The sequence below is a fragment of the Bos indicus genome, chromosome 3, assembly GCF_029378745.1.
Source record: "Bos indicus isolate NIAB-ARS_2022 breed Sahiwal x Tharparkar chromosome 3, NIAB-ARS_B.indTharparkar_mat_pri_1.0, whole genome shotgun sequence".
NCBI classification, from domain to species: Eukaryota; Metazoa; Chordata; class Mammalia; order Artiodactyla; family Bovidae; genus Bos; species Bos indicus.
Window position 1 is genome coordinate 26,422,332 of NC_091762.1, and position 21,490 is coordinate 26,443,821.

Below are 21,490 nucleotides of genomic sequence, written 5' to 3' on the forward strand. Positions count from 1 at the left end.
AAACATTAACTGCCTACCATATTCCAAGAACTGGAAAAAAGCATGAGCAAAGCACAGAAATGAGAAACAGCCTGGCCTATTTAGAGGCCCAAAGTAATGTAGAATAGATGGAACATGGAGGTAGGGGCCAGAGTGGGGCAAGAAATGGGATAAAGTATCCACAAATTTATGTAAACTCTTCTTGAGCTTATATTTGTGTTCAAACTTTAAACTTTCAGAATTTATATGCATGCTTCACTTTTCATTCTCAAATCAATACTTGAGATTTCAGTCGTAAGCTTTTACTAGAATACGGTATCTGAATGTGTTCTGAGAAGTCTTACTCAGAAGATTAAAAGAAATCTTGTGTTTCCTTGTAGCCCTGTAACAGTCTCCGGGTCTGTGCCAGATCCTGGGTCTCAGTGGGTTAGGGTGGCTCACAGGGTCTGGGATGGGAGTTGGGGGCGGGTATTGGAGAACACAGTAGGTTCTTATTGCAAGTAGTACGAGGGGAATGCAGAAACCATGAATCTACAGGAGAAAGTTGAGACCAAGGCACCAGAACTCAGGCTGGACCAGAAGGGGAAGACCAAGAGCAGAGTCTGAAATCATCTGGGTTCAAACCCAGCTCCAGGGCAGAGGCAGGCTGCAGAGTCCAGGAAGGCCAGGGAACTTCATGCCTATACCAGACAGGCCCACAGGGGAGTTCAACTTGAGGATGGCTGTGGTTCCTAGAACAGGGAGGGTCTCCCCTGTATTGGGTTTCAGAACCATCCTGGATGTGAGAGGTTTGTTACAGAGCACACAGCAGCAACAGGGCAGCTGAAGAGTGCAGCTCAGACAGAGCGACCAGGTCCTGAAAGAGTGGGCCCGGCAGCCCGATGGCCACATCTCCGTCCTTAAAACCTTTCCAATAGCCACACCTGGAGAACTGTGCCCGTGTCTAAAAGATGAGAATCTGGGTCTTAGCAGGTGAGGATCTGCAGCAGATTTTTAGTCCTGGTAGGACTTTTGGAAGACTGGACAGCATATCCCTACTGACTTCCAAGACACAGTGGCCTGGTTTTCTATGGAATATTTTCTAGGGTTATTGAAATAGAAAGTGAATGATGGAAGCATCAGACTCAACAGATATGACATTGTGTCCCATCTCAGGATGCAGAGACTTCAGACTGCCTGGGACAGACATATGTGCTTGGCTAGAGAAAAGCTCTGAGGAAGACAGATGTACTTGTTTCCGGTTTTCTTAATGAATAAACAGTGAACTAATATCCCAGGGTTAGGTGTTCTGAGAGGATACAACCCAAGCAGTTATCTGAATTTCTTCAGTGACAGTGAATGATCCTGAAGCCAGGTCAAGCAATACCAAACGGTCACTGTGGCTTTAGGGTATGGCAAAGGTGATGGGTTTCTCTGGTGGCTCAGTAGTAAAGAATTTGCTGGCCAATGCAGGAGACATAGGACATGAGTTCAATCCCTGGGCCAAGAAGATCCTCTGGAGAAGGAAATGGCAACCTACTCCAGTATTCTTGCCTGGGAAATCCCAGGGACAGAGGAGCCTGGTGGGCTGCAGTCCATAGGGTCACAAATAGACATGACTTAGCAACTAATCCACTACCACCAAAGGATGAATGGCATCATTCTCAACGACACCAGCCCCTGTTCCCATCGAGACTTCCTCAGATCATGAGTGCTGGGCTCTGTGAGGAATTGATAAGAGGCAAGGATGACACAGTGCTTTCTCTCAGTGTCGTCCATTCCGGAAATGATCAGGCTGAGGTGATGTGGGCCAAGCCAGGGAGAAGGCGGTGGTGAAAGAAGAGCAGCCCAAACAACAACTGTGATCATGAAAACGAAGTGCTTGTTAGCAGCCAAACCTCACCCTGGGTGCTGTGAGCGTCTCCTCAAGGCTGGTTTGAGAGACCCACAGTTAAGCTGTTACAGGGCAGGCCACACAGACCGCTTAGAGGACACCGGGCTTCTCTAACAGCACAGACACTTCACGGGAGGTTTGGAAAAGGTTTGAAGTGTGTTTGTTGTTAAACACAATGAGATCAGTTATGCTGCTGAAGCAATCTTCTGGAAATGTTTCTCCTCCGGGGTGAGAATAAGGAGGAACGGGAAATACAGGTATGATTAGGAAAAGGACTAGTAATCAACCTTGTGTTGACTTTTGTCTCACTCTGCTTGTGCACCCGGCTGATGAAATGCTAATGTGGGCTTTGTGGGCAATCGGGGGACGGTTATAAATAGAGCTGGCTTAAGAATAAAATAAAATGGCTTTGCCGCACACCCAACATTGTCTGGGGAAAGGTGGTGTCTAGTTATGAACATTCTATATTTTTCCACCTGACACTCCTCCTTCCTGTTTTCCTTTCAGGATTTCAGACAAAAGATAGAGGGAGACTCTTTCAGTCCATGTAAAACTGGCCATGTAGTCCTTCCACCAGTTACAACTGTACAAAACATGAGCCTCAGTACAGGTCTGAACACTGGGGTTTACAAAACTTGGATTTATATAAAATAGAGTATAGTAATGAAGGCCATGGATGATGGAGTCTAATTTCCCAGGGATGAGCCCTTGGATGAGATCCTTGATAGTGAGCCTTTGTTTCCCTATCTATGAAACACAGAAATTATTACCTCCCTCAGAGGGCTGCTGTGGGCATTAAATGAGGTCATACACTCAGTATCAATTATCATTGGTACATGATTAACAAAGGTTTTAGGAGGCAGGTACAGAATACAGAACTCTGGCAATGGCAAGGCCAGAGCAAATGCCAAGGAGTATCAGATTACAGAATCATTTAACTACTACATTTGAAAGGGACTTTGGGGATTGTGCCAACCCTCATTTAGTGCCAGAAGCTCTTCCCTTCCCTCTTCTCTCCTTAAGTGGTTGCTCAACCCCAGGTGCACACCCACACACAGTTGACGCGGGGCTGCAGGCTCAGGCCAGCGCGACAATTCTGTCGGAAAGTTTCTCTCTATGGCGAATCTAAACCTAACCTCTAGCACTTTCACCTACCGGCTTTGTTGCTTCCCGGGTGATGGAGAACAGGCCCATACAGCCTACTTCGTTTTGGAATGATCATCACTACAGTTAGTCCTCTCTACTAACTATTCTTCAAAAGGCTTCTCTTCTAATCACACCACCACCCTGACCCTGTTTTTCCTGGACCCGTGATTATCAACCTGGGTGACACATCTGGAGATGGTGTTAGGTTGTCACAAGAAGGGCAGGGGTGCTACTGGCATCCCGGCTAGTGGCCAGGGATGCTGCTAAACAACCTACAATGAACAGAACAGCCCCACAACCAAGAATTATCTGGTTCAAATCGTCAGCAAGGCTAAACTTGAGAAACACTGTCCTAAATATACACATGAATCAGTGTTCTTAAAATATAGGCATATTTATGCCAAAATATGCAGTCAGCTAATATTGCCATTAGACTGGCATTACTTTGCTATTAAATTAGCCTTGATTTGTTATTAAATTAGCCTCAATTTGCTATTAAACTAGCCTTGACTTGATGGACACGAGTTTGAGCAAGCTCCAGGAGTTGGTGATGGACAGGGAAGCCTGGCATGCTGCAGTCCATGGGGTTGCAAAGAGTTGGACATGACTGAATGACTGAAGTGAACTGAACTGAATTAAATTAGCCTGAGACTCAGGTAGTTGGTACTGATCAGCCAATTAAAGCCCCCTTTCATGTGTTGCTGCTAACCCAGGGATAAGGCCCATGTGATCACTTAGAAATCATTTATCAATAGTGGTCCTCTCTCTTGCTGAGTCTGGAGGCAGCCTTGCAGTCTTTTCCAACATGATATCCTAGGCCATCACCATCAATCATACAAAAGAAGCTGGTGTGCAAATTGAAATACACTTGCTGGTCATGGCTCTCTGGTTTTGTGGCATCGGGGCCCAGATACAATGTAATCTTGGGGCCCGGGCTTTGGAGGACCCCACAATCCTGTGTTATGACCCCTAGTGGCAGCTTGAAAGAAGAGAGGATTCCTCAACTTGACTCAAAAGCACCCAAGCTTCTCATACAGTTTCCTAAAATCCCTTTCCTCAACACAAAGCCACGTTGTCTGCTGTCATTAAGGCAGTATGGGCAGAGCAGGGATACCCATTCTGCAGTATGGGGCAGAAAGGATGCCCCCTTCTTCTACACTCTCCTCAAGCTCCCAGGAACAGCTCCTTCTCTTTGCCAATTTTCTTCCTCACTCTTCACTCCCCACTCTTGCTGCTCATTTTCTGATCCACTCTGTGATCTCATTTCCTGGATCCACACTGGCCTTGATTTCTCCAAAATGAAGAGGTGAAGGAGAGGAACGTAGAGGTAGGGAAACATACTCTGGATTCTTTAGGGAAAGAAAGAACTTGAGTACTCAGCAATCTAAGCTTCTCAACCTAGTTCTAAGCAATCTACACTAATCGATATCTAGAGAATGGTACATAGTTTTACCTTGAAGCCCAATGCTTCACATAGAAAAAAAAAGTGAAAGAAAGTGAAGTTGCTCAGTCATGCCCGACTCTTTGCGACCCCATGAACTGTAGCCTACCAGCTTCTCCGTCCATGAGATTTTCCAGGCAAGGGTACTGGAGTGGGTTGCCATTTCCTTCTCCAGGGGATCTTCTCAACCCAGGAATCGAACCCGGGTCTTCCACATTGCAGGCAGACACTTTACCCTCTGAGCCACAAATAATTCCTTTTCTCCTTTTCTGGGGGAAAAAAAAAAAAGCAGAGAGAGAGAACCTTTTTGGATAGGCTGTAATAAATGTCTTCAATTTCAGCATCCCTTTATAAACCTAGTTGCTTCATTAGTTTATAAACAAAGTAACATGTTTGATTTATTCAAATATTTACTTGATTTATGCAAATATTCTGCTTGCAATATTTAAAAGTAGAATTTATTCAGATGAATCCCATATTTGCTAACTTAACCTAGTTTTCAGAGTATTAACCATTTATCAGTGGCACGAGTAGAGGTAAGCAGCTAATCTATAAGAAATACAGTCCCTCTCAGTTTTCTAGGTATTTGGGAAGGAGGAAGAAACTGGACAACAGAGAAAGCATTATTGTCTGAATAAAACAAAGAGCATTTGATGCCTTCCCAGATGACTGCTCTACATAACGGCAGAGCAAATTTGGGAAGTCCTTGTTTTCAGAAATAGAGCTAGAGACGATATTCATGGGTGGGGCTGAGGAGGCCTTCCAAACTTGCAGCCTCCTGCCATATGGCACTTTTTCTACAAGTATGGCTCTTAGGAGAATGGGCTCACAAACGACTCCCTGGGTTTGAGACCCGACTCTCCCACTTTCTAGCTGTGAGAGTTTGGTCATTTACTTAAGCTAAGCCTCAGTCTCCCCACATGTAAAAAGGTAAAGATAGCAACACTTGCCTCTAGGCATTACTGTAAGGAATGAACGAGACTCTGGATGCACAGCACTGGCACACAGAACAGGACCGATAAGCATTAGCTATTGGTTAATCATCCTTACGAATCTCTGATACAGTGAGAGTTGGTCCTTAAAAGGTAGGTATCTCATCCCAGTTTTCTTTTCTTTTTTTTTAAAGACCTGAGGAGAGTTCACTTCAATGCAATTGACAAGGAAATTTGATTGTTTCAGTGAGGTAACATTTTAAGATAATAACTGGAATTATGACTAATTACACTATAACCGGACGTATCACGGATAGCAAACACCTTGAACTGATAAATTTCTAGGAATTTCATACAATTTTGGAAGCACATATTAATAACACATTCCATAAAAATATAAGCTAAAGAAGATTAAACATTGCTTCTTTTCAACAAGGAATTGCAAATAAAATTTATTAGGGTCTCATATAGCCAGAAGGAGGTGGTACCCCATTTAGAAGGGTGATTGTTAGGTCAAAAGGATTGCCTATTTGGAACTTCTGAAACTGCAGAGTTAGGATATCATCAGTCTTGTTTCTTGGTAACTCATTACTATAGTCTGTCTGCTGCAATATAGGTATCTATAAAGTCAATTAGCTCACATATGGTCAGAAAAGAGAGGACTGATACAGTTTAACATAGATGTAGTATTGAGTCACATGCAAATGTTTCCAAGGCGAGAGGAGCTGAAACAGCAGAGAAGAATGACAGTGTCGGTGGGAAAGGGCTGAGTATGGCTTTCTGTTCTGTTTTGCTTTTAATTTTAAATGAACCCATGCACTTGGGGCTCCCACCCCAGAGGCCCACATCCGGCCTTCCACCCCCCAGGTTCCACTTCCCGCCATTGTACCCACCTTTACCACAACCTCACTGCCTCATATCACCTTAAGTTGGAGTTTCCACTCAATGGTTTCTGTCCATTTAAAAATTTCCCTGAAGCAGCTTCTGGGCCTACTAAGCTGCCTGGTTTGGCTGCCAAGTCATCTCCCAAGGTACCAATTACTGTGTCTCTTAAGAGACCGATCACAGAGTCACATGGGTTTTGAATGGTCTTCCCTTAGCCCTATTTTTTTCCCCACAAGCCTATTACGTTCATTGTGTGATTTTGTAGAACATGAGGTTATTCGGGAACACAGCACATCTTAACAGAAATGCCTCATTTTTTCTAGTGCCAGCACTAGAAGCAAAGGCACATGAGAGAAGTGAGCGAGGCCCTCCTCAGGCTGTGTGGTTGTTTTATGCTGATTCCCCGTCTGCAAGGCGGGCCCCTCCCCTGGCAGGCTGAGGTCTGCAGCCCCTGAAACTCCCCTCCGCCGGCCCAGAACCCTCCGGTGTGATGCTCGGGTCCTGACCCCGTGCAGTGCAGCAGAGACAACTTTTCCTTTTGGTTCTGCCTTGGAGACAGAGTATCTATTAGCATGAATTAGCTAAACATACTTTTGGATGAAGCCTTTCTCTTTACTTTCTTTGAAATTTGTACATGAAAATGTACTTTGATTCTCCCTATTTCTCTCAGATTTAAATCAGTTCCTGAAGTGAAGTGAAAGTCGCTCAGTCGTGTCTCTTTGCGACCCCATGGAATATACAGTCCCTGGAATTCTCCACGGCAGAATACTGGAATGGGTAGCCTTTCCCTTCTCCAGGGGATCCTCTCAACCCAGGGATCGAATCCAGGTGTCCCACATTGCAGGTGGATTCTTTACTAGCTGAGCTGCCAGGGAAGCCCTGAAAATAATTTCCTACCTTCCTAGAATTCCTGTGAGAACTTGCTCCTCTCTTCATTGAAACCCTCACATTATATCTTATTACAGTGGCATGTATATGTGTCTGTGTGTGCAACGTATATTTGTATATGTTTTATTTGTGTGCGTCTTACCTCAATTTACTGTAAGGTTCTTGAGGGCAGGCATTTGGTTTACTTCATCTGTCTACTTCCTGCATAGTGCCCAGAACAATGTCCTGCACTTAGGAACTACTTAATTAATGTTTATTAAGTGAACAAATCCTCCAAAGACACTGGCTGTCATCTGGGCTTTTTTGTCAGGAGGGTCTAACAAACGTGCACTGTGAATTCCAGTGCAGTTGGTTAGAAGACACAGTTTTGCATTAAACATTTCCTGTAGCGTAGTTATTAGAAATGATTCTTAGGAAGTAAAAACCAAAAAGCGATGTAAGAACATCTTATGTGAGATATTTTATTCATCTTTTTAAAAAATTAACAAGCAACAGGCAGGAATTATTTCATTTGGCTGCTCTGATAGTTCCTGCTTCTCTTTCCAAGGCTCTGGAGGGTGAGCTGTTTCCCAAGGGAATACCAGCTCAGCCCAAACCTCAAGGTGATTTCTGCTTAGAGAGGGAACTTGCTGACAGACAGCAGGGCTCTGCTTCCACTGCCGGGGAAGCATGGGGGCCTGGGGGTGAGGGAGATGGGCTCAGCTGCTCTGACTGTGATGTACAATCTCCACTGTCCCCTCTCTGCTGGTGAGTGTCCAGGTATCTATTCAGTGTCTCTGCTGTCCACCCCCCTCGTTAAAGAGGGCAGGCCTGTGGCAGGGAGATCTGTGATGGCCCAGCGGGCTGGAAGGGTGGTCTGGAGTGCAGGATGCCAGGGGCAGTGTGGGAAGCAGCAAGGCTGGAGAGAGAGGGTTAAGACTCCCTTTGGAAGGCCATGTTGTCTACATCACAAAGTGTATTTTTACTATGAGGGAGATGGAAAGGCACCTGAAGTTTTAAGCACAGGACTAGTATGATTAGTTTTGTAGTCATTCTGATCAGTAGCTCTGTAGCTAAGCAACGGGTGGTCCTCACAAGCATTTCCATTGGCACCACCAATGAAATGTATACTTAGTTATAAACCTGTGCTTATTATATAACCACAGAAGGAAAACAAGAATGGTAATAGCTGCTGCTGCTGCTGCTGCTGCTGCTGCTAAGTTGCTTCAGTCGTGTCCAACTCTGTGCGACCCCATAGATGGCAAAAGTACTGGAGTGGGGTGCCATTGCCTTCTCCATGGTAATAGCTAATACCACTTAAAGCTTTCTGTGTGCGGCTGTTCTAGGTGATGTTTTAAAATGTGTCAACTCGGTCTTCACAAGAAGGAATGGAAACAAGGTCCGCAGTTAGTACCTAGTGGTGCTGGGATGTGAACCTGTTCAGGCTGGACCCAGAAGCCGTGCCGTGATTACAGCATTATACTGCCTCAGTATCACCCTCAGCCCCATTTCGACTAGGTCATCCCCCCTAAGCCACACTCATATAGAAATTCTGGGACTTCCCTGGTGGTCCAGTGGTTAAGAATCCACCTGCCAATGCAGCTTCTGTCCCTTGTCTGAGAACTAAGATCCAACGTGCTGTGGAGCAGCTAAGCCTGAGCACCACAGCTACTAAGCCTGCGTGCCTAGAGCTCATGCTCTGCAACAGGAGAAGCCATGGCACCGCAATGAGAAACCTGTGTGCTGCAACTAGAGAGTAGCCCCCACCTTGCCGCAACTAGAAAAAGTCTGTGTGCAGCCGTGAAGACCCCGTGCAGCCAGAAATAAATACATAAATAAATACATAATAAAAAATTCTGAAGTCACCACTGATTCTGGCCAGGGTGAAGCATGGGTTAGTAAGGTTTAGTCTAGAAGCAGGGCTGTCAGGAGAGTGTTGCAATGATGCCGCTGAGACATGGTGGTGACCAGGAGCAGTGGGGACAGAAATGGAGGAATATGAGAGAAATTAAGGAGACCAGGACTTGATCATTCAAACAAATGAGAAAATGTACACTGAATGCTTAGCACGAAGCCTACCCTACTACATGCTCTTTTTGATATACCAAAATACTTACGATATTTTTGTTATTACAAGTTGGGTTATTCTCTAGATTTAAGTCATAGCTTTTAATAATAAGTATGCAGCAAATAGCCACAGATAAATTTTTTTTACAGTAAAAAAGAAACATGAAGAGCCCTGTATGGAATATGCAACAATCACTGCCCATTTGATCTTAAAACAAGATCAAAGCTAGGTCTGCTATAATAAAATACCACAAACTGGGTAACAACAGAAAAAAAAATATTGTCTCACTGTTTTGGAGACTAGCGGTCTGGGTGGTTCCTCCCGAGGACCATGAGAAGAATCTGTTCAGGCTTCACCCCCAGCTTCTGGTATTAGTTGGCAATCTTTGGTGTTCCTTGGCTTCCAGATCTCTGCTTTCATCTTCACATGCTGTTTTCCCTGTGAGTGTCTGTGTCCAAATATCCCCTTTATATAAGGATACCAGTCATGTTGAATTAGGGCCCACCCTACTCCAGGGGCTTCCCTGGTAGCTCAGCTGGTAAAGAATCCGCCTGCAATGCAGGAGACCCCAGTTCAATTCCTGGGTCAGGAAGATCGCTGGAGAAGGGATTACACCAGTCATACGGAATAGGGCCCACCCCACTCCACTGTGGGTTTCCCTGGTGGCTCAGACAGTAAAGAATCTGCCTGCAATGCGGCAGACCTGGCTTCGATCCCTGGGTTGGGAAGATCCCCTGAAGAAGGGCATGGCAATCCACTTCAGCATTCTTGCCTGGAGAATCGCCATGGACAGAGGAGCCTGGCAGACTACAGTCCATGGGGTTGCAAAGGGTTGGACATGACTTAGCGACTAAGCACAGCACTACTCCAGTATGATTTCATCTTAACTAATCACATCTGCAATGACTATTGCCAAATAAAGTCACATTCTGAGGTCCTGGGGGTTAGGACTTCAAAATATGAGTAGGGAGGGGCATACTTCAACTTCTAATATTTTTATAACAGATGGAGCAGGAATTACTCATACTCCCATTTTAAAGATAAAGAAACTGAGTCTCAGAGAGACAAAGTAATTCACCCAAGGTAAGTGATTCCTGGGTCACAAATGCAAGTCTGCTCTGTCCAGCTCAGTAGTCAGAAAGCCAGACAGTACCTCTTGCTATGAGTTTGTTAAGCTGTTCTCACACACTTGGACCAATAATATTTGAGGCCACACCTAGGTGTGTAAAGAAAGGGGGCAGTTGTCAAATGTGGTCTCTTCTTGGAATCAACTGCAGATACCTTATCAGTCCTAGTGATGATTTTGCTTATTCAATTGTTGTCCCTATGGCTATACCTCATGAGGGCTTAACCTCTAGGGGAACTGTTTACTCAAATTGTTCCTCGTGACTCTATCGTTTCTCTCTGGTGGGCCCATCCCTGAGCTGAGGGGACCTGGGTTCTATGAGCCTATTTGGGGCAGCAAGAAAAATGCCCTGTGCTTCCCTTCTCTCTATAGCATCATTCTTTGCCTCCCTGTACCTCTCTTTTGTCCTGCCAATTGCATAACATCGGTGTGGGTGCAGGGAATGTGTGAGTTGGCAGCAATGAGACTGTGGCGGAGGACACCTGCCTGATGACTTATGCACCAGAGCAGGCAGCACTGGGAAAGCTTCCCAGGGACTGCTTTGCCACCAGGCCAGCTCTGACCTGCACCTTCTGTTCTGTCTGAGTCACTCTCAGCAGCTCAAGCTGGTATCCCCTAATGGGTTCCTCTGGGCAGAGAGGAGGGACACACCCCATCTTGAACCCCCATCCCTGGCAGGCAGTGTAGGAAGTAGTCAAGTACAGATTCTGGAGACACAGTCTAATCCCAGCTCTGCCACTTACCAACCATGTGAATTTAGGGAAGAAGCTTACTATCCCTATGTCATGTCTTCATCTGTAAAATGGAGATATGTTTGTTTACCTCATAAGGTTATCACATGGATAAATGACATAGTCCATAAATGGTGCCTAAAACAACATATCTGTGACATAATTCTAGCACTCAGTAAATATAAGCAGTATTTCCTTATTTGTTTATTTCCTAAACATCATTTATTAATCTGCTCATTGAAAATTGGCAAGATACATTTCAAGAAGTTACCAGTTGTTATGTCTGGATGGTGGAGTTTCAGGTGACTTTATTGTCTTATTTTTGTTTATCTGTGTTTCCTAAGCTCTCTGTAATAAACTTCTTACTGTTTTAATAAAACAAACTCTCAGTGAGGATCTACAGAGTGAAGTGGACTAGTGGGTACAAAGCAAAGATATGACCGCTGTCCTTAGTGGAGTTTAAAGTCTATGGAAGGAGACAAACAGATAGATTAATGATGTAATAAGAGGGATGCAGTAATGCTCAGGGTGGGCTAAGGATTGAACTAGTCTCCCTCAAGTGCCACCTGGCATTACAGAAATGCCATTGGGTTTTCCCCAGCAGTCTTTGTGTCTGATCTTCACTGATCTGGAAATAGGAAAATAAGATGATGCACACAATCAGACAAAAGAGCCACTCCTTTAATCTATCCCAGCACCCAGGGGGCCGAGGATGGAATTGTTGAGATCCCTTTCTAAGGCACCTATTTCTAGGAAAGGACATATTTTGAAGAAAAAGTTGAGAGTCTTTATATAATACCTCCTACAAAGGGCAGGTATGAGCCTAGGTTGCAAAGCAGCATGTTAAGTGGAATAAAGAAGTAATTTCCTGTTTCTTTCTCTCTCCATAGCATTATTAGCATCATCATTATTCTGGCTGGAGCAATTGTATTTATCATCGGTTTTGGTATTTCAGGTATGTGATTTCCTGCATTACCACAATCCATCCGCTGCTCATCAGTAAGTCCCTAATCACTTAATGTGTAGAATGGCAAGAATACAGGGTCTGAACCCAGAAAACCTCAGAGGAGAGCCCTGGTTCTTCTACTTATTGACTGTGTTCTCTGCCCTTTAGTCATTTAACTCCCCAGACCTCAGTTCCCTCATATAGGATGTGGAGGAAATAACATCTTCATCACCAGGTAGCTGAGAAAATAAATGGAATGTCTCTCAGACTGTTCTCTTCACCAGACAGTGCTGAAGATATCATTCTGGGATCACAGCTAAGTGCCTTGGCTGAGCCATTCTATCAACAGTTGACCTGAGTAGATGATTCCTTTGCAGTGGGGCTTCCGCTGAAGTGTTGAAGAATATCAAGTCTTTAACACAGGGTTCTTAAACAGAATACTTACTGGTCATAACTGCTGTTCCACATGGGAAACAGACGCCACTGTGGCACGGATGGTGAGTTTCCAAAGGCAGTCAACTGGTCTCAGTTGCAGGAACAGTCCTCTCTTCTGTGCAGGCCACGTCTCAGGAGCTTCTATTACGGATGCCAGATTAAGACGTTGAGTGACTTAGACCAGCAGCTGTCCTCTCTGAAGCAAGTCACTTGCTTCATTTCCCTTGAAGTGCCTGACTCAGGCCAACACATTTATTTTAACTTAGACTGTGGCCAAAGCTGTCAATTGATAACTTTAGTTCTTATAGTTCCAGCTGTCTTTTCTCTCTGTGACTCTCCTCCAATATGCGTGCTGCCACTAAATAGTAATCACAAGGCCTAAATGAATAAAACTCATTCATTTGTAGATCTGTTTGCCTAGAGAAGATATTAGCATCTTTCTCCATTTTCTTTATCAGTAAAAATGTGTATTTTGTCTTTCATCTATTTTTCTATTGGGTTATCTTTTTCTTTTTGATATGTAGGAATTATATGCTGAGTGCAATTTGGTTATATGTATTGAGAAATCTCTTCTACTCTCTGGCTTGCTTTTTCACTCTCTTAATGATGTCTTTCAATGAGTGAAGTTCCTAATTTTTACACAGTTCAATTTATCTTTTTCTTTATACCAGGAATTTTTTGTAAGCAGTTTAAGATGTCTACCTATTTCAAGGTCATAAATGTTTTCTTCTAGGTTATCTTGTGGAAGCTTTAACGTTTAACCTCTCACATTTATATCTACAACCATCTAGAAAAATTTTGTGCATGGGCAAAGACAGTGGTTAAGATGGGTCAAAACACTATCCTTCCCCCACTTCTCATTAGTGTTATTTTTATCATAAATCAAGTATCCAAATGTGTTTGGATCTGTTTCTGAGCTCACTAGCCTGTTTTATTCTAACATTCTTTTATAATTTGCTTTCTCTTCATCTTATCTCTTCCTATTCCTAATCTTGGGTGCTCTTTCTCCCCAAACCCTCTGTCATCTTAAAATAGATTTACAAGGTGTTAATTGGCTTTATAGTAGTTTTGAAGGAACCAGGTTTTGGTTTTGGTTTTATTTTTACTTTCTCTGATTTCCTAATTTAATTAAGTCTAGCTTTTATCTTCATTAATGTTCCTCTTCCTGCTTTGTTTTGCTCTTTTAATTCTTTTTTTCTAAGTGATGATCCATTTAAGTTCTTTTTTATTTAAAAAATCATTGTTGATGTATAGTTGATTTATAATGTTGTACTAATTTCTGCTGCATAGTAAAGTGACTCAGTTATACACATATGTACATTCTTTTTAAAAAAAATTTTTTTTTCCACTACGGTTTAAACCAGTAGACTGGATATAATTCCCTTTGCTATACAGTAGGACCTAGTTGTTGCTGACTTTTAATTCTTTTTATAGTATCTTAAAATAAGCACTTCACAAAACAGTATGTCCAGAAAGCCAATAAATAGATCCTAGTAGATACTGCCATTTCATTTTCCAAAGTGATTCACCAAGTTATTCTTAACCAGAGGTGTATGAGGGACCCAGCGCGTCACGTCCTCACGAACACTGGATATTGTGGAATACTGCTGTGATTTTAACTTCTATTTCCTGGTGACTGAGAGACGTATGTTTTCAAATAAGAAACATAATGTTGAGCAACAGAGCAAGACACAGAACAGTACATTCTATATGAAAAAACAGGGACTTCCCTGGTGGTCCAGTGGCTAAGACTCTGAGTTTCCAATGTAGCGGGGGCCGGGTTTGATCCCTGGTCAGGGAACCAGATCCCAAACGTGTAGCGACAGTTCCTTGAATACAAAGAAGACTCTTTAAGTGTTTTCTGAATAGACAAGTGGACAGAGGCATGGTAGGGTAAATACATAGATAGAAGTTACAGTTCACTCAGTTCAGCCATGAGCTACCAATAATATTAAAACCCTACCACCAATGAAAGGTTTTCTGCCTTCTTTCTACTTCATAAAGTAAAAGCTGGTTATTTGGGATTAAATGGACTGTTTATTAGTTTAACACTATTTAGTTGGCTTTTTCTCAATTGCCTATATTAAAAGAACCATAACCGGTACCTGAGAGCATGACATTACCACACTTTAAATGAGTTAGATAAAATGTTAGCTGGATTAATATACTAGACAATGAAATTATGCAAATAGCATTAGGTAGATGATGGTGGTGGTGGTGGTGATATTTTTCAAATGTTTTTTGTGTTCACCTTATGGTTCCAAATAACTTTGCATATATTATCTGATTTACAACTCACAACAAATAGATAAATATTACGATGTCCTGATTAGAAACTTGTGTAAAGTTGCACACAGCTAGCAACCAGGCACAAACACATAATTGCATTTCAAATCCTGACATTTGCTTCCAGAACCCACACTCCCACCCATCACCCTATACCATGATACTCATGCAGAGCTGTAACACAGAAGGATGTTTTCTGGTGTACCTTGCAGGCATTATTCCTGAGACCACAGATGATAAAGACATTTCTAAATACAGAAAAAAAATCTATTTCTTTGTAACTTTCCTGAGGCTGTATAGGTCACCTTCTCATAGGCATTCCACTCCTTGGGAACTCTAAATATGGACCCCAAATGCATTTGAGGTGGTTGGCTGGGAAGAGAGGCTGAGCAGCTTCCATCAGGCTGGTTTTAGGGCAGGCTTCGTGGATGACCCTTTAAGAAGGAGGGAGATGCAGTGGAAAGACCCCTGACTATACTCTGCTAGTCTCTGCACTGTCACTCACCCCCTGGGTAACTTTGAACAGCTCTGTGTGGTAGAAACACTTAGAGATGGGAGTTGCTCTAATCTCCGGGATAACATTATGTATCCTTTGGGATGTAACTTAATTTTATAGAACCTCACTGGTAAAATAGTGAGAGTCATTGTGGGAATTACATGAGAAAGTTTTTATAAAGTGCCAGACACATATATGTGTAATAAATGGCTGCTATTGTTTACATTGATACTATCAGTGCCATTAATAATTTGCTATTATTAATGCATCCATACAGCACCTCCTAAAACTTGAACAATTTCCTGGCCACACCAGGAAATTCCTCTGAAGTTAGGGAATCCTGGACAGAAAGTCACAGGACACTCCTTCCTAATGATGCTCCATCTTTGGTCACTGGATAAAACAGTAAGGCAAGTGCTTCTGGCACCAAAACACAACCATTGAAGTGGTTTGGAAAGAAAGTGATACATATTTTTTTCACTGGAGTCATCTGGGAAATTAAATAGATGTTGACCTTTCTCATACTTCTTTTAAGGTTTTTAATTGTTTTTATTTTTACATGAGGTAAGGACACTGCTTTCGTGGGTAGGCTCTCCACATATCTCAATCTGGCCCTGGATATCAGCAAAATGTGATAGAAGGAATACAGACTTAGAGCTTCCCTGGCAGCTCAGCTGGTAAAGAATCCACTTGCAATGCAGGAGACCCCAGTTTGATTCCTGGGTCGGGAAGATTTGCTGGAGACGGGAACGTCTACCCACTCCAGTATTCTGACCTAGAGAATTCCATGGACTAGAAAGAGTTGGACACCACTGAACGACTTTCACTTTCAGGCTTAGGAAAAACTCAGACAAGACTGAGTTTGACACTGGCTCCACTACTAGCTAGATACAGGGCTTTAGGCAAGCCGTCTAACCCCACAGAGCTTCTTTATCCTATTCATATAATGGCTAGAACAGTATCATTTCTACATCTCAAGGTTGTTGTCTGGCTTAAACTGAGTCACTGCAAGCATTTAGTAAAATATTTCTTTCCTCCTGGTGTGCTGATCTGCAATATTTCTAAACGATTCTAACTAATAATGGTCATCAATATCATTGATTTAAGGTTCAACACGTGGCAAGTCAGGTACCATGCTTTACTTACACTGTATCATTTAGTTCTTTCAGGGACCCTCTGAGGGAGCTACTATTATTAACATCCCCACTTTACATTATGGAATAGAAAAATTAGAAAATTTGCCCAGGCCCCATATCCAATAAGTGGCAGAGCTGGGTCTTGATCCCCCACAGCTTGATGCCTGTTCTTACATGCCAGGTTCTGCTGCTGCTTCCCTATTGTTCAGTTTCTAAGTCATGTTTGACTCTGTGACCCCATGGACTGCAGCACGCCGGGCTTCCCTGTCCTTCACTATCTCCTGGAGTTTGCTCAGATTCATGTCCATTGAGTCAGTGATGCTATCTAACCATCTCATCCTCTGCCACTCCTCCTTTGGTCTTCCATCTTTCCCAGCATCAGGGTCTTTTCCAGTGAGTCAGTTCTTCACATCACGTGGCCAAAGTATTGGAGCTTCAGCTTCAGCATCAGTCCTTCCAATGAACGTTCAGGACTGATTTCCTTTAGGATTGACTTGTTTGATCTCCTTGCTGTCCAGGAGTCTGTCAAGAGTCTTCTCCAACACCACAATTCAAAAACATTAATTTTTCAGCACTCAGCCTTCTTTACAGTCCAGCTCTCACAGCCATACATGACTACTGAAAAAAACCACAGTCTTGACCATACGGACCTTTGTGGGCAAAGTGATCTCTTTGCTTTTTAATACACTATCTAGGTTTGTCATAGCTTCTCTTCCAAGGAGCAAGCATTTTTTAATTTCATGGCTGCAGTCACCATCTGCAGTGATTTTTGGAGCCCAACCTCCTTCCCTACATTGCTCCTTTCACAAGCCTGGCCCAGCATCCTTTCTAATGTTTTCTCACAAAGCAACTGTTCTCCTCCACCCTGCCCTCTTCTCTGGCGAGAGCGGCACTGACAGGTGCTTCCCCAGGTGCCAGCAGTGCAGGCTTAAGCCTATGTGTTTCCACCTTTCCACCGTGTGCTATGGTGCCCATCCAAACAGCGGGCTGTGGTGGATGCTGAGAATGCTGTCTATGCTATTGGGAACCACAGAACTTACTAAGTCATTTCAAAGGAAAGTTCATTTTCCCAGGTTTCATCCAGTGGTATTGGGCATCCCAGAATCATAGTTTCTATAAAGAATCCTTGCTTTGAGCTCAGCCTGGTGCTCTGTGACAACTAGAGGGGTGGGACTGGGAGTGTGGGGGTGGGCAGGTGGCAGGCACAAGAAGGACGGGATTATATGTATACTTATGGCTGATTCAGGGTTTCCCTGTTGGCTCAAATGGTAAAGAATCTGCCTGCAGCGCAGGAGTCTTGGGTTCAATCCCTGGGACATGAAGATCCCCTGGAGAATGGAATGGCTACCCACTCCAGTATTCTTGGCTGGAGAATGCCATGGACAGAGGAGCCTGGTGGGCTACAGTCCATAGTGTCACAAAAGAGTTGGACATGACTGAGCGATTAACAATTAATGGCTGATTCACCTTGCTGTGCGACAGAAACCAACACAACATTGTAAAGCAATTATCCTCCAATTAAAAATAAATTAAAAAAAAAAAAGAATCCCTGCCTTGTGTTACCTATATCCCCACTTTCCAAGAGATTCCTGCTCCTACTGCAGATAGCAGTTAAATAGTGCCCATCCATGTGAAAACAGAAAGACTCCAATTTCAGCTTGCTGCCCTCTGACAATCCTCATTTTGCATGCAGACCAGAGCTGTGGTAGTAATTAGCCCCCAGGAGCTACAGAATTCATTTTCAGTGAGTGGTTGGGGATTCTAACTTTAAAAATGTTTGACAGAATCTTAAGAGACCAGTGGAATTCTTAAAGCCCATGCTGTAAGAGACGGTTAGAGTTTTGAATCTACTGATACAAAACTCTAACCGTCTCTTAAAGTCCTTTTACCCTCAACCAGCCACACAAGAGCCCCTGGTGTTTAAGAGACCTGGAGAGTCACATTAGACCAGACTGTGGTTCCTAGAACATAGCTCCTTGAGCCAATATTTGTTGGCCAAATTGAAAATAGATTTCTTTTTGAGAGAAGCAATATTTGTATGGTATTGCTTGCAAATTAAATTTCATTTTATCACTTGTAACCATCGTTTATTCACCTAACAAATAAGTATTTATTGATTGCTTTCTGGGTGCAAAAGCAATGCCTAGGTCCTCAGGGTTTTTAAAATTCTCACTGGCTTTTATTCCTCCTTGATTTGCTACAAGGAGGGGGGATTTAATCAACACTGCACTCATTCCATCTGCCACATCTTTAATGCAACCTTAAATGAGCTAGAGCTGGAGGTGGGTCCCTGGGGCACTCCACAGCTGCCTACTTTTAATCATTACGTTTTCTAAGAGATATTTCAACAAATTCTCCACCTGTGGGCTCAAGGCCAACACATTAAAATTAATTTGGTAACATAATTACTGAACTAAGATAAGTCATTACCATTTCATTCTCTCCATAAATTGTGCTAATCATGTAATTTTTCTAAAAAGTAATTTTTCAATTCAACTTTAATGGGACTTTATAAACTACAATCAAATTTACCCTTGCTTTAAAATAGTTACATTTGCTTTATGATTTTATTGAGAATCATGGTGTATTTTCATTGCTTTTTCTATTTTTCACTGACTCATATTTCCCCAAAATTAAGATGGGATAATCTTGCCAAATGTTCCTTACTCCTACAATCACTTTGGATAGAATCATTATTTCAAACAGTGTCTTGATTTCAACTGATTTTCATTCATTCATTTATTCATTCACTCAACAAACATTATTTTTCTCTGTAAAAATGTCACTAGGCACTTGTCTTAGTTTGCTCAGGTTGCCATGACAAAATATCATACACTGAGTAGTTCCAAGAGAGGTCCCCTGGCCTGTTGAAGCATAGAGCTGAATAGCACTGTGGTCTGGTCTTACTGTAGGATCTAAGAAGTCTGGTAGCCTTCCTTCATTTTGCCTCATTTTTCTATACCCTTTGGTTTTTTCTGTACCAAGCTGGCAATATATAATCCTATCTCTATTCCTGGCTTCTGTTGTGGTGGCTGTTATAATCCATGAGTCATACATATCATCTCCTTATCAAATGGATGTTCACCCACACCCTGAGTGCTATCTTCAGAACAGCCTTCTCATTTTTTGCAATACTGATAGGCTGAGAATTTTCTAAATCTCAGTTATGGATCCTTTTTGCTTAACAATTTCTTCTTCAATTCATCTTTCTCCTTTCCTATATTTTAGTATAAGCAGTCAGGAATAACCAAGCCACTCTTTCAACAATTTGCTTAGACATCTCCTCAGCTAAGTATCCAATTTTATGGCTCACAAGTTTTACCTTCTACAAAACACTAGAACACAGTTTGGCCAAGTTCTGTGCCACCTTCTAACAAGGACTGCTTTTCCTCCAGTTTCCAATAATGTGTTCCTCATTTCCCATCTGAGACGTCACCACATGGCCCTTAACATCCACATTTCTAGCACACACCTCAAAGCTCTTTCAGCCTCCACCCATTACCCAGTTTCAAAACTTCCTCCATATGCTTATTAGGTACTTATTACAGTAGCACCTCCACTTCTCAGTACCAAAATTTATCAGTCAGGGTTCTCCAGAGAAACAGAACCATTAGGGTAGGTGTGGGTATGTATGTGTGACGGGATATAAGGAAGAGGAGAGAGAAAGGCAGAGAGAGACAGTGATATTTAGAAAGAATTGGCTCATATGATTGCGTATTTTGAGAAGTCCTAAGATCTGTGGTTAGCAAGCTGGAGACCCAGATAGTTCAGTTCAAGTCTGAGTCCAAAAGTGTGAGACCCAGAAGAGCCAATGGTGTAGTTCTAGCCTACAAATAGGTAGGCTCAAAATCTGAAAAAGCACAATGTTTCAGTTCAAGTCTGAAGGAACTGACTGGCAGGAAAAGACTGATGTCCCAGCTCAAAGGCAGCATGAGACCCCTCTTGTTCCGCCTTTTTGTTCTATGAGATCTTTAATTGACTGGGTGAGGCCCACTCACATTAAGGAAAGTGATCTGCTTTATTGACTCAAATACTAATCTCCCCCAGAAACATCCTCACAGACATACCCAGAAAGTGAAAGTGAAGTTGCTTAGTTGTGTCCGACTCTTTGCGACCCCACGGACCGTAGCCTACTAGACTCCTCCATCCGTGGAATTTTCCAGGCAAGAGTACTGGAATGGGTTGCCATTTCCTTCTCCAGGGGTTCTTCCCAACCCAGGGATTGAACCTGGGTCTCCTGCATTGCAGGCAGATGCTTTACCATCTGAGCCACCAGGGAAGCCCAGAATATCTGACCAAGTGGCTGGGTACTGTGTGACCCAGTCAAGTCGACACATAAAAGTAACCATCAAAGCATTTACAGGACTTACAAATATGATTACGACAGTTTTTCCTTTGAAAAGCTTACGAATTAGTGCCAGAGACAGACTAGAGACAAAGCAAAGGGAGACAGATGCTACAATAAAGGCAAAGAAAAGCATTCAGGAAGAGCAAAGAGAATCTATTAACTTTGCTTTGGCAGATCAAAAAGGGTTTCATGTGAATCCCTCAATCTGAATAGCCTTGAATATAAGTAGAATTTGGACAATTGGTGATAAAGGAGAAGAAGGAACTATAAGCTGTAGGTGCAAGATGAACAAGTGTGTGTGTCAAGATGCACAGTACAATTATAACCAGTACTAGCCTGCAATACCTTGGATATCAATCGGTCAAGTAAAAACAAATAAAAAGCAAATTAAATCTTTAAAGCAATGTTCAAGAAAATACGAAAGCAAGGGACTTCCCTGGTGGTCGAGTGGCTAAGACTCCATACTTCCAGTGCAGAGGGCCTGGATGTGATCCATGGTCAGGGAACTATATCCCACATGCCACAACTAAAGATCCGATGTGCCATAAGGCCTGGCGCAGGCAAATAAATAAAAATAATAAAAAGAAAATGCCAAGGCAGAGCAAACTCTTTTCTCATGATGAAGTCCTCTGTTAGAGCCCATTTGTGAGCCCCACTGTTCTAGGATTCTGTACAGGAAGAGCAGATGTGCCAAATTTGTTATTACATTGAATTTTTTATGTTCTTTTTGTGTGTGTGTTCTTTCTTTTATTGAAAAAAAAATCAAAAAAAAAAAAAGAAAGAAAAAATCAAGTA

General features: G+C 42.7%; 1 protein-coding gene, 1 long non-coding RNA gene and 1 other non-coding gene across 8 annotated transcripts in view; 1 reads left to right on the forward strand and 2 right to left on the reverse strand.

Annotated features, from left to right (window-relative positions):
• VTCN1 (V-set domain containing T cell activation inhibitor 1) overlaps positions 1 to 21,490 on the forward strand; it is a 68,809-nt gene that overhangs the window by 28,294 nt on the left and 19,025 nt on the right. For 4 of the 5 annotated variants that reach the window (XR_011565721.1, XM_070785839.1, XM_070785840.1 and 1 more), the window contains exon 2: positions 11,939 to 12,003. Coding sequence is in view for 3 of the 5 variants with exons in the window: in XM_070785839.1 (XP_070641940.1) it covers positions 11,939 to 12,003 (65 nt within the window). In the remaining 2 variants the exon portion in view is untranslated. Of the gene's footprint in view, positions 1 to 1,825; positions 2,110 to 11,938; positions 12,004 to 21,490 lie in introns of those variants that run through there. The other variant, XM_070785843.1, reaches the window with a different exon arrangement.
• The window catches only part of LOC139182153 (uncharacterized), a 46,774-nt gene that overhangs the window by 13,578 nt on the left and 11,706 nt on the right, over positions 1 to 21,490 (reverse strand). Inside the window, exons 2-3 of one of the 2 annotated variants that reach the window (XR_011565723.1) lie at positions 13,959 to 14,258; positions 12,440 to 12,570 (exon numbers count right to left, since the gene is read on the reverse strand). This is a non-coding gene — a long non-coding RNA (uncharacterized lncRNA). Of the gene's footprint in view, positions 1 to 12,439; positions 14,259 to 21,490 lie in introns of both variants that reach the window. The other variant, XR_011565722.1, reaches the window with a different exon arrangement.
• TRNAC-GCA (transfer RNA cysteine (anticodon GCA)) lies at positions 20,555 to 20,626 on the reverse strand. The gene has a single exon. It is a non-coding gene; the product is annotated as a tRNA-Cys (tRNA).